Below are 13,456 nucleotides of genomic sequence, written 5' to 3' on the forward strand. Positions count from 1 at the left end.
GCAACAAGAATAAAAATTTCCAAACTACTTAAATCAGTTAAATGTATGATTTACATAGTGAATTGCTAAAATTTCATTCACAACCAAAACCATGTCTTTATTTTTCTAGTGTGCTTGTTCCCTTTATTATACGTACGTAATTCTTAAATACTACTACTCCGGATCTTCAATAGTGAGAAAAATGAAATAATTAAATCTTTATTAGATTTATAGAGTAGTAAAAATCCACCTGACAATGACAGTGTAGAATTTCCTGTTTCCTATGTTTTCACTGAAACAATTGTAACGACCAGTCACCTTGCGGTTAGGTCATCCGCCGCTAAATTAAGAACAAACCCTAGAGAGAATGATCTGGTGCAGCAGGCCCACCATGGGTGATTGGTCCGCCGAAAACCTCCTTTGGCGCCCGCACTCAGAATTCAAAACCACTATTGATGTTGACGTACGTACGAGGACACGTGGCGCGACTGGGAGGTCAGTGACGTGGATATGGCTACAAATGGCGGGAGGCCACTCAACACGTAGCACTAACCCTTCTCTGCAGTTCGACACTTGAACGCTGCTTTCCCCTTTTCTCTCTCGTCACACCTAATTCCGCCTTAATTACACCCTAATTCAAAACATAATCGCCTCACATGGGTTTCGCTTGCACGTGTAGGGTTGGGTTGGTTAGCTGTGCCTCTCTATATAAATGCGCCTCTGCAAACACATCTCAAACACTCAAAAATGGCCGACGTCGCTGGCTCTCAGGCCTACTGCAACAAGTCCGTCGATAGCGCCGCCGCCCGCAGGAGGCGTAGGAACCAGCTCAGGAGGAAGAGGAGGAGCTCCGAGGAGGGGCCAACTGACCACGACGACGACGACGAGGGGCGGGATCTGGCCCAGGGGGCAGAGGCCGCGGTGTTGGAGAGGAAGCTTGTTCCTGTTCCAGGGGCCTTGGCCGTGGCAGGGCGCCAGCGCGAGATGGAGGACGCCGCCACTGTGTGGATGGACCTTTGCTCGCCGCTCATCTCCGGCGGCCTTCCCGTGCATTACTTTGGGGTTTACGACGGCCATGGTGGAGACCATGTACTCCCTCCGACCTTTAAAAAATTATGAACTTTCTAATTCAGGAAATATTTTTTTTTATCTTTTTTATTTTACCAATTATAAAAAACAGTTTTTCTAAAAAAAATTCATCGATTTCCAATTTTAATTTCATTTCTGCCCTAGTTCACGAATTTCGAGAATTGATTTGTTTCCGGTGCAGTTCTCTATAATGTGCAGGCAGAAGATGCATGAGATCTTCAAGGAGGAGCTGATGGGCGAGGCTGGGTACCCACCGCCGGCACCGGCGCCGCCGGGGTTTGCAGTCCATGAGGGCATGCTGAAGGAGGCATGGAGGGTGTTGATAAGGCGCGTTTTCCAGAGGACTGAGAAGGTGGCGCTGGATACATGCAGCTGCGGAAGCGAGGGCTTCGTATGCGGCTGCGACCGGGACTCCATCTCCTACTCGGGCACCACCGCCGTCGCAGTGCTCATGACCGAGCACCACATCGTGGTGGGGAACTGCGGAGACTCACGCGCCGTCCTCTACCGCGCTGGCAAAATCGTCCCTCTCTCCTACGACCACAAGGTATGATGTACTCCTTTACGTCTCATAAAATTAGTCTACTTCTATCTTTTATAAAGTTTTTCTCGATAAGTCTCAATCTCCACTAATTATAATTCATTTTGTTTATTTATCTCATACTTTATCAATTTCAAATAATTTAAAAAATTAATTTTTGGTAAAAATTCGCAAACGTGCCCTAAATTGAGACAATGAGTAGTTGACAGTCAGTTCAAAAATGAGAAAATCTAATTAATTGTACCTAAATAGTTAAGTAATTCACACCATTTTTTTTCTCAGAAATGGGAAAGTAAATTTATTGCTAAATGCCAAATCTGTTTGCAGCCAGGGAGGCCTGATGAAAGGGCCAGGATTCAAGCCAGCGGTGGACACGTAGTCAGCACTGATACTGAAAGAGTTGAAGGAATTTTAGCTATGTCTCGAGCAATAGGTATATTTCAATTAATCATAAGTTTTGATGTGTTTGAATTAATTATACTAACTTTTAATTAAACAGGAGACGTGTTTCTGAAGCCATCTGTGATATCTGAGCCAGACATGACCATCACAAAAAGGAACCATGAAGAAGATGAATTTGTGATAGTGGCAAGTGATGGGATGTGGGACGTGGTCCCGATGCCGATGGTCGGGCGAGTGGTGCACCAGTGTCTGACTGAGCCGCACGGAGGTGGCCCTCGCATGTCCGAGTACGCAGTTAATTCCAATAATGGAGCATTGCTCTCTTCCCGGGGCGCGTGTGCAGCGGCTGTGCTCACGCGCCTCGCCTTGGGTAGGAATAGCATCGACAACATCACCGTCGTGGTGATTGATCTCAAGGGGATGGGTGTGGGTGATAAGCCCTAGCTAGATGCTCATTAGATATGTTAAGTGGTGTTTGTTAAGGGGAATAACTTGTTAAACTATGAGTTAAGTTGGTATTGTTTAACATATGATAATATTTAAGTCGGTTTTGTTAATTATGAAGTAATTTTCAATTTAGTCTATGTTGTTTCTATACAAATTTTGGTGGTCTTTGGAATAGTTTGTTATTTATTTTGATATGCATTTCAAAGATGTGTGTAATGTGAGTAAATGATTTTGAAGACAAAACAAACCCTACATTGCTTTGAAGTTTTCATTTGGGGAAACCTATAAGAGCTAATTAATTTTGTGTATCATAGTTTTACACTACCATTTTGAAGAAAAAACTAAACCCTTGATTTTGCTTGTAAATGTTGAATTGGGAAAACCCTAATGGCTAATTATTTTGTATGCGCCAAAGAGTATATTAATAATTTCATACTTTTGGTGAGGCCACCCGCAACGCGTTACGCGGGTGACTCGAATCCCGTCCCTTCGTGACGAGACGGGCGCGGGACGCGTTGCAGCGTCCCGTCTCGTCCCCAGCCCGCCGAGACGCCCGGCTCGCCTAGACAGCCCGCGAGCTGTCTCGCCACGCGCGCGTGCACGACGTGGCGCCCTCCGGTGCGATGCGTGACGCCCACTCGCCGGCCCGCGAGTGGGTTTCGTCACGCTGACGCAATAAATCATTTTATTTAATAAAAAAATTAAAATTAAAATTTGAAAACGGTAATATTACCGTTTTTCGACCGTTTTCCCAAAAAAATATTATTTTTTTTACTCTATAAATACTCCTGTTTCATCCTCATTTTACACACAAACACACATCTATTCTTCTCAAATCATCTCTCTTTCCACTCCAATTTTCATCTCAAATCAACTCTTTTATTCTTCCCCCAAAGTTAATCGATCTAATGGATCCATATGAGCAAATGCATCGAATAATGGAAGAATCACTTGAAGAAGATCGACGTCGGGAGGCGGAGGAAGCCGCGCCGCCCCAAAGACGCTCCCGGACTTACATCCATCGTAGCCGGGAGGAAGCTGCCGCAAGGTTAGTACGCGACTACTTCTGCGATAACCCGGTTTGGGGAGATACCTACTTCCGTCGCCGTTTCCGCATGCGGAAACCGCTATTTCTCCACGTCGCAAATACATTGGAAGCCTGGGAAGAGTTCTTCCAAGAAAGGTTCGACGCCGTCAGCCTTCCCAGCCACACGACGCTGCAGAAATGTACTGCAGCAATCCGTCAGCTTGCGACTGGACAAACGGCGGATGTGTTCGACGAATACCTCCACATTGGAGAAAGCACTAGGAGAATGTGCTTGGTCCAATTCTGCAAAGGCGTCCGGACAGCCTTCATCGACGAATTTCTCCGGAAGCCAAGCATGACAGATTGTCAGTTTCTGCTCCACCTTCACGAAGAAGTGCACAGATTCCCCAGGATGCTCGGCAGCGTCGATTGCATGCACTGGCAATGGAAGAATTGTCCTGTGGTGTGGAGGGGGTCGTACACGAGCGGCCACAAAGGCACTCACCCCACCGTTATACTCGAGGCCGTTGGATCTGGCATGCGTACTTCGGGGTCTCCGGATCGAACAACGACAAAAACGTGTTTCACCAATCCGACCTCTTCGCCGAAGTTTTGGATAGTAAAGTGTCGGCCATCAACTTCATCGCTAACAACCGACGGTATAAAATGGGGTGCTATCTTGCCGACGGCATCTACCCGAAGTGGCCAACCTTCGTGAAGACGTGCAGCAGGCTTGTGAATGCAAAGCAGGCTCTTTTTGCGCAGAAGCAGGAGGCTGCTCACAAGGATGTGGAGAGGGCGTTCGGGGTTCTCCAAGCGCGCTTTAACATTATCAAAACCCCGGCTCGTACGTGGTTTATGGAAAGTATGGTCGACATCATGTATACGTGCATAATCTAGCACAACATGATTGTCCAAGACGAAGGACCTGAGGCGGGAAACTGGTTCGACCCTGAAGCCCCCGGAAGCTCTACCGCAAGTAGTCCGCCTCGCAGTGAAGTGCATCCGTCTATACAAGAACGGTTGTCTATTCGAATAAGGACACGTGACTCTACCGCCCACGCTCAACCCCAAGATGATCTAATTGAGCACATTTGGGCAAAATTTATCAACCGGTAGACGCACATCATCGCCGTTCTTCTGCTTCTTTGAGCTTTAAAGATTTTGAATTTAGTGAGAGTGAGCGGAAGAAATTAAATTATGTATTTTTCATTTTTTAGGATTTTTAATTATATTTTTTTATTTTTTTAAGAATTTTATGTTGTAAATTTATTTTATTTAATGAAATGTGTTTTTATTAATTGAATTTGTTGGAAATAAAATAAAAAATGAAAATGAATGAATAGTAATTTAAGAGATGATTAAGAGACGGATAAGAGATGGAGGATTGCAGGTTATGTCCTTTAGTTAAGAGATGTAGTAAAAAAGTACAGTGTGACCCAAGAATAGTAATTTAAGAGACGGTTAAGGGACAGACAAGAGACAGCGTTGCAGATCGCCTGAAAAGATCAGTTTAAAGAAGCAACTTAAAGGGAAACTTTAACTTGAACAAAAAATATATTAGCGGATGGTATTCAAACTCGTGATATTCGGCCACAAACTTATTGACTCTAGTGTAGAGCTTTATGACCAAATCACTTGGAATGATTCTATTTCTAAGCATTCTCGCTTAATTAGAAAATTTTATTGTAGTATATTCACCTTCATTCAAAATAAGAAATTGTTCTTCTAATCTCTTCTATATTTAAACCTTATACAAGAATGTATGTAAATCTTATTATGTCATATCAGAATGTGGCCGGAGATGCAAAACAATATTGAGAAGATGGATGTATAGTATTTATATAATTGTATCATTTTTTTATCATATTTTATAACTATAAAATAAAAGAAGTATACTATATTATATTTCCATTTATTCGATTTATTCAAAGGTAAGTAATGGTGTAGGAGTTTATAGTAATTATATACATTTTGGATCTACTTTTTTATTATTAATTTATGTAACATGAATATTAGTAAAAGGTATTAAATGTTTGAAAGTATGATACAATACAAGAATATGAATATTGATAATTAAATGTTTTGGTTCGTTCGATACTGTCGCTTAAAGAGGAAGTCACCAAAGTCTAACTGAAAGTTTGAAGGAAAAATTCAATTCTTATTTTTTCAGGAATAATCAATAAGGTTTTATGCTTTAATAGTAGTACTCTTTACTCTTGAAATAACTTGATTGCAACAAGATGGGGCAATCTTTCATATTGGAAAATTGGGGGATTCCTAGATTGTCTTGCTCAATCTCCTTAAACCTTATGCAAAATCAGTCTTGTTGCTTTTCAGCAAGAGATACTTACTGCTCTGATATGTTCATAACTCAGTTTAAGAGGATTATTTCAATCTTCAGACAACCGTTGAACATTCCTTTTATGTTCAATCTCTACCTAATACACGTGTATTAATATTTTTGTGAACTTCAGATGTCAAACAATCTAATTTGGTGTAACTTTGATAAATATATGGCCATCTATTAATGTAGATGCAAATAAATTCTTGGTTATTTCAGCAGATTATTTTCTGGTTATATATTCCTTTCGTGATGAACAAAGGCGGAGAAAAGGTTTTAAGAATCAATCAAGTGTTAGTATATTTTTTGTATTTTGAAACTGAATTATATGGATGGTTTAGTTGTGTTTTGGATTGATTGATTGATAGTGTAGTAAAATGAATTGAGGGATTATGACTACAATGTAAAAAAGGGACTCTTAATTTTTTTATAACCATTCACCGCTTCTAATTAAACCTCCAATTAAATCAACCACAGACAACGCAATGTCTTAAAACCCTCTTAATATGTGTCGGTAAGATGATTCTCCTCTAGCAAATCCGAGTAATCTAATGTACGTGAATGTGGATATGTGTGAGTTACAATTCAAGGAAGGCAAAAGGAACTTCCTAGACATGTATAGAAAACGATACTTTTTTAGTACTGTACATTAAATTTTAGAATTTTAAATGAGGTATAGACAATTAAAGAACACAAATTACTCTAAACTGGTTATAATTATTTCAATTATAATTCATTGTCTCCCATGAACGAAAATAAGTAGATTGGACAAAATATTTGATTTGAACAAATGTATTGGCTGTCTTATAATGTTATGTCGTCTATGTGTCTTGGTCTGGTCACTAAAGATTTAATTCAGATGAAGGTATAAATGATAACTCAAAAAAGGTGTGTTCCCTCAAATCAAATCTGGCTTTTATGATTAAGTAAAACCTCACGTAACATGTCAACTCCTTTTTCAGGGTACAATGAAATAATGAATATATATACTTTACCAAAAAAATAATAATAAAGAATATATATACTACATCTTCTATTAGCACACCATTTGTGATACTAATTTGATGTGCAAAATTAATTAAGTGCCATTTGGTAATAAACAACCAAGTTGAATTAAGTTAATGTTTTGTAATACAAAGTGTTTCAACGAAAATTATTTTAGCTAGGTTGGAAAGGGGGATAATGACTAAACAAATTTTAGTTGGTAAGATGTTTCTCTTCTAACAATTATGTTGGCAGATCATAGTCATCTAATGTGCATGAATGAGGATATTTGTCAATTGTAATTCAAGGAAGACGAAAGGAACTTCTTTTAAGCGTATATAGAAAATTAGATTTTTTTATCGTATCATACGTTAAATTTTAGAATTTCAAAATAGTAGTAATTTGGATGTATCGCTGTGCATGAAACAAATCTTGGTGTATAAGATCCATGTGAATTGAAATGGCTAATGATGCAATACATAGGATATTTATTGAGAAAAAATTCGAAGGCAGTTAGGGATGCCTGAATTTTGGGTTATTGAAAATTTAAATAAACAAAAAGCATTGGGATGCCGAATTTCAAACATAAATTAATAAGATTTGTATTGTAAATTGAACGAAATAAAGTTGTCCATATATGAGATGAGGCCATGTGCTTTGAATTTTGGGTACAGATTTCTTCAAAATGTGTTTTTTGAAATTTCATTTGTTTTTCGAGTAAAATATAATCATCACACAAAAAATGTTTGGTGCATTCTTACATAATGTCCTTGTTAAGATGAAGGCAAATAATTATAATAGCTTGTTTATGAAATAATGAAAGTATTTAAATTCTTCTTATCTATACATATATCTACTCTATGTACGTATATGAATCCATCTACAATTTAAAAAAAATTCTTTATTTAATAGGAGTAACATTTAATTCATGTTTCATGTTTGAAATTTTAAAGAAATTTAAAAGGTTGATTAATAGTTCACTTACATATAACTAGGTGTTTTGAGTCTTTTGGCCCATAAAGAGACTAAAATTATTGTAACTTCATTTTGTTATATATTCTTTACGTTACTGGATTAATAGATAAGTTATATGATTCCAAAAATATCTTCTATCAAAATTAATAAAATAATAGAAACCATGCCTGAATATTCTATACAAAAAATCTACATATATTTAAAAAAGTAATAATTTTCAAGAGCCAAAAAGGAGTATTAAGCACTAAAGGCGAAACATGATAGTTTCAGTGTGCGGCTTAATTTTCTTTAAAAAAAAAACTAGTATGTATTAGAAAACGAATAATGCTATATAGAGAATTCCCCTCCTGTAGCACTCTATATCTATAATATACAATCATACTGATTTTTTTTAAAATAAATAAATAAATAAATACTCGTACCCTCCAAGTGGGCCATATTTCGAGTGCCTTCAGTCCCTAACAATTAATGGGCCCTTATTCCAGCCCATTGTATTTATATTCTCAACAAATTGCAACCAACTAACTTTAGCGATTAATAGGGGGAAAAGAATATGTTCATCATTATTTTCATACATCAAATATCTGATTAGCGATTTCAATACAGTATATCCTCTCAATTTACCTGCTTCTTATCCTTTTATAATATGCCTTGAAATTGATAGCATATTCCTAATTTAAGAACAAAATAGTAGTAGTAAAATAATGAATTTGAGTTAGCGCACAAATCCAAGTTATGAAACTATACATCAGTACCGGAAATAGTTAAATCTTTTGATGGAGATCATTGGTTTAACATGAAAAAAGAGAAAGCATACTCTATGATAGGACAATCAAATACTACCACGACTAACAATTCTCTTCGAAATGCACAAACTCTTTATGTCACTTTTTTCACAATCGAATTTCGACAACTGGATTCCAAAATAATACTACAACTCTGTCGAATATATTGAGAAAGAAATAAAGAAACAAATTAAAGGAGAAACGGGGGCCCAATTCGTCGGTCACCTTTCATCCCCATCCCAATAATTTTTCATCTTGGGCCCAGTGGGCCCATCCTCCCCGAATAATTCCGCCGGCAGCGCCTTCACCACCTTATCCAACTGCCCCTTCAAACTCGCCGGCACCAATCTCTCCAGCCTCTTCACTTCCTCCACGCGATCGTGATTCCTTGTCGGCCCCCACTTCCTGTAGTAGTTCAGCCACGGCGGCTCCTCTACCACCACCCCTTCCCCGGCCGCCGCCACCACCGCGACCCTCGCCGCCGTGTCCATCACCATCGCGCTCCTCGCCGTGTCGTTCCTTATCCCCGCACTCCCCCCTCCCTGCATCACAACCCCCGCCGCCGCATACGTCGCGTGCCCATTCAGCGACGAGTACCCCACAAATCTGTTCCCTCCGCCGCTGAATTCGAGCTGAGAAGCATCCACCCACCGCCCGCCGCTGTGCTCCGCGAAGTAAACCCTGCGTAAAATCCCATCGAAGTTGCTGATTCTTAGCGTCACATGCTCCCAATCCCCCACGTGTGCGCCGATTTTTCCCAATGGTATTCTATCAATTACCCCAACCTTCGCCGTCGCCGGGCCGTTAAACGGGTAGAATATCCACACCTGGATATCCGTACCCGACCCGCCCAGAACCGGTTTCACGTGGAGATAAGCCTCCGCGCTCTCCAAATCCCCTTTCTTTACTTCACTGGCTCGTAATGGCTCTACTGGAAGGTCGAGCCAGTACGACCCGTCGTTCGAACCTCCCTGTGGAAGGTTCGAACCATCCGGTTCGATCTGAACCGGATTCAATTCCTCCCCTCTCTTGTAAAGCAGGGCACCATTGCTGAAATACCAATTAACCGAAGAAGGAAGGTAGATTTCATCAGGGTGGAAGTATATGAACGGTGCATACGATCGAAACACAGCTTCAATCTGTGCTAGATTAGGCATGGCGGATAGAATTGAGGTATTGTTGAGTAAACAAGATAATCCAACTGCATTGCCTTGGACTGTAAACGTGCCTACGCTTACTGATTTAGCTTTGCTCCCTCTTGTCTTCGGCCTTAATCCATACACGTTAAAATCCCCGTTGGCGTTTCCCCAAATCAGGCTTTCACTCTCTGCCTCGTCGGTGAAGTCGGACCGGAAGCAGCCGATTTTGTCCAGCGGCGGCTTCTCCGGCGAGGCTGTGACGACGAGCCCAACGGCTCTGAAGCCGTCGGGCGGAGTCGGGAGCCAGAAGTAGGGTGCTTCAGAATTAATGAGAGTGTAATCAGTGGGTTGATTCAGAATTTGGCCTGTTTGGTCGGTTGCGTCTGTTTTGGCCACCAAAACCCAACCGAAAAGTGGTTGGTTGTTGGGCTGAGCGTAGCAGCCAAGCATGGAGAAGCCATCGGGTATGTTGGAAGGTTCCAGAAAGGTCGCGCCTAAATCGCTCCAGATTTTGTGGAACGATGTGACTTGCCGGAGTTGCAGGCCGCCCAGATCGATCTCGCCGGTGGAAAAACCGCCACCGGGTGGAAGAGCGGGCGGTGGAGAAGGGAATTTGAAGAGGGTGTCGATTGGTAGAGCAGCGGCGGCGGCTTTGTTTGAGGAGGAGGTGGTGGTGGGGAGACAGTTGCCCATGGCGATTATGTGAAAAAGAGGGAGAGTTTGGAGGGGTTGGTGACACTTATACATACTACAAGGGTCATATTCGAAGAGTGAAAGCTGTCATGTTGAGAAATGATGATGATCAAGTCGGCAATGGTCCCTACCTCTCTCCCAAGGCTCCAACTATTTCTGTCGTACAAGTTTTTTTTTAAAGTTGATAATGATTTCTCATCTACATCTACTGCAGATATGACTCATGACTCTGAGTCATAACTAATTATTTTATCTTTATTTGATGTTCCTCTCTCTCTCTTCAACTATTTTTAACGTCCAAGTTTTTTTTAAGATGGCCAATGATTGGTTTCTATATATTGTATAGATTTGATTCCAACATCCAACCTATTAAATCGACGAAAAGTATCTTCCCAGTTCAGTTGTGCTTGCAGGTTGTTGACGCATGGCTTGTGATCTTGCATTGTCCTCCTGGTCTGGAAAAACGAAACAAAAAACAGTAAATTAAGATGTAATTTGATTTGATTGTTTTTAGATTAATCTCTAATTAATGCATATGACTCAAGCTTTGTAGTAACCTCTGGGAGAAAAGTCAAGACTGTCGGTGGTTTAACGTTGAAGTTTTGTTAACAATTTCACTCGATTTTTTTTCGTATTAGTATTACGTTATGAAGAGAAAAAGGTAATGCGTTTAAATTTCGAAAAGCCCTCAGATGTATGAATGGTGAACAAATGATAAAGTATTCGATAAAGAAATCTTGACGATGGATTAAGTGTTAATTACTCAAAGCATCCAAGTATGTCTGAGAAGTGAGAAGTGATATTGACTATTGAGAGATTTACACACGACTAATTAAGTTAAAGGAATTTACGCAAACCCCATAGAGAAGTAGTTACGGTTACTAATTACAATATTCAATGCACTATAATTAATGAGTTCGTTGCTATCAAAACTTCTAATTTCGCTGTTTGAAGTTGTCATGAGTTCATTACTCTTTGACAGATGCACAAAACTGTTAACGTTCATTTCTATGTATTTTTTTGTAAAATGTTTCTTTGCTACTAGCATGTCATTTTTAGTTGAAGAAAATAGAAATCGCTGCAATTTCAGTTTGTTTACAAAAAAGGCACGAATACTGTTTGTAAAACAAATTGTAGCATGTTTAATAGTACCATTATTATCTTGCACTATAATTAGTTCAAGATGAAAGAGTTATATACTGTAAATTGTATTATATTCTATTTTGTCACATTTCATCTTCCTCATGAAATAGCCCACCCTATACTTCATCGCCACTCCAGTTTTTTTTTACCTTGGGTCCTGTGGGCCCATCCATGCCATAAACTTCATCAATCACCTTCACCAATTTATCAAATTCTTTCTTCAACTTTCCCGGCATTAACTTCCTCACCTTCCTCGCTTCCGCAGCCGTATCATACTGCTTCGTGGGCCCCCACTTGCTCTGATAACTCAACCACGGTGGCTCCCCCACGGCCTCCGCCTCTCCCTCGGACCCCGCCAACACGAACCTCGTCCCTGTGTCCACCACCTTGTTGCTCTTGGCCCAATCATTCCTTATCCCGACCCCATTCCCGGGCCCTGTAGATACAGCCCCGGCTCGTTGTTCCCAGCGTGCCCGTTCCTCGAAGAATACCATGCGAACCTATTCCCGCTTTCAAACTGCAGCAGAGAAGCATTAACCCATTTCCCCCTGCTCCTGCTGTGCTGGGAGAAATACACCTTGTCAAGAACCCCATCCACGTTTCTCACTCTCAGTGTCACGTGCTCCCAGTCGCGTGACCGTTGAATGGATAAAACATCCACACCTGAATAGTGGCGGACGCAAATAAAAATGTTAATGAAGGATAAATTAATTTTATAATTTTCTAAGCATTAATTTCATAAAGATTAACACATTTTTTTAATAATTTATACTCCATTTGTCCACTAAAAATAGTCTTATAGGTGGCGACATGAGTTTTTACGAAAAATGGTAAAATAAAAGAAAATTAGAAAATTTGGTTAAAGTAGGAAAGAAAAAGTGAAAAAATGGGTAAAGTATAAAAGAGAAAGATTAAATATTTTAGAGATTTTTATTTTCAGATGAGACTATTTTTTAAGGACGGACTAAAATAAAAAAAATTGAACCGTTTTAATATTTGAGAGAAAAAAATTAATTGGTGCAGCTTAGGCCCCTAGAGAGTCTATAGTGATTCCGCCCACGCACCTAAATACATAGCGGACACATAGCAAGGTGGAGGGGGCTTAAGCCACTAACAGACATGCTTCTTTTTTCCTTTTGTAAATGTAAATTTGTATAAAATAGCTCTTCACGTTGATGATTTTTGCGTCTGTCCCTGCCTGAATATCTGTGAACGTCCCGTTCTCAACGCCCGGTTTGAAGTGGATGTATGCCTCCTCGCTTGCTATATCCCCGTGGCTAACCCTATCTCGGCCTCCCTTGTCGGCCGGGAGGTCAATCCAGTATGAGCCGTCCGGATCACCTCCCTTAGGGAGGTTCGCCCCATCTGGAGAGGCTTCGACTCCTCCCCTTCTTTGTAAAGTAAGGCGCCATTGCTGAAAAACCAATCAACCGATGAGGGGAGGTATTCTTCGTCGGGATGGAGATAAAGATAAGGAGCGTAGTCTTGGAACAAGCCTTCCATTTGGGTTCGGGTGAGCGGCGTGTTGATAGGGAGAGGATCGGAAGCTGCTCCCCTCAATAATAGCAACACATATGTAAGAAGAAGAAACATCGACCATTTACTCATCTTCATCTTGGTGTGATTAAACCCTAATCCTCCTTGGGTATAAGAAGATGAACAGCTGCAAAGAAATGAATCCTTTGACATGATTATCCTACTTCAAAAATTGTCTGCGTTTCTGTTTAATTACCAACCTCATTAACTCTAATATTTATAGCTTTGATACTAAGATAAGAGGAGTTATGATTGTGAAATTCAATTTCATTGATTTCAGATTATAAAAACAATTATGGAACTCTTTAATTCTTCACAAAATCCTCTCGTCAAACATTATAAATTATAAAGATATAAGATGTGATTACAAAG

The 13,456-nt window shown here is 40.2% G+C and overlaps 2 protein-coding genes across 2 annotated transcripts; one reads left to right on the forward strand and one right to left on the reverse strand.

The window, feature by feature from the left end:
* The first annotated feature begins 726 nt into the window (after positions 1-726).
* On the forward strand, positions 727-2,488 carry LOC121751802 (probable protein phosphatase 2C 75). The gene is made up of 4 exons (XM_042146597.1): positions 727-1,068; positions 1,250-1,615; positions 1,937-2,042; positions 2,109-2,488. Exons 1-4 carry the CDS (start codon positions 727-729, stop codon positions 2,453-2,455), a joined length of 1,161 nt encoding a protein of 386 aa, XP_042002531.1. The 3' UTR covers positions 2,456-2,488.
* A 6,126-nt stretch (positions 2,489-8,614) lies between these two features.
* Positions 8,615-10,513, reverse strand: LOC121753186. Its single transcript, XM_042148388.1, has one exon. The coding sequence runs from the start codon at positions 10,457-10,459 to the stop codon at positions 8,795-8,797; it is 1,665 nt and encodes a 554-aa protein (XP_042004322.1). The 5' UTR covers positions 10,460-10,513; the 3' UTR covers positions 8,615-8,794.
* Positions 10,514-13,456: the final 2,943 nt, after the last annotated feature.

This window comes from Salvia splendens, chromosome 10 (assembly GCF_004379255.2).
Source record: "Salvia splendens isolate huo1 chromosome 10, SspV2, whole genome shotgun sequence".
Taxonomy (NCBI): domain Eukaryota; kingdom Viridiplantae; phylum Streptophyta; class Magnoliopsida; order Lamiales; family Lamiaceae; genus Salvia; species Salvia splendens.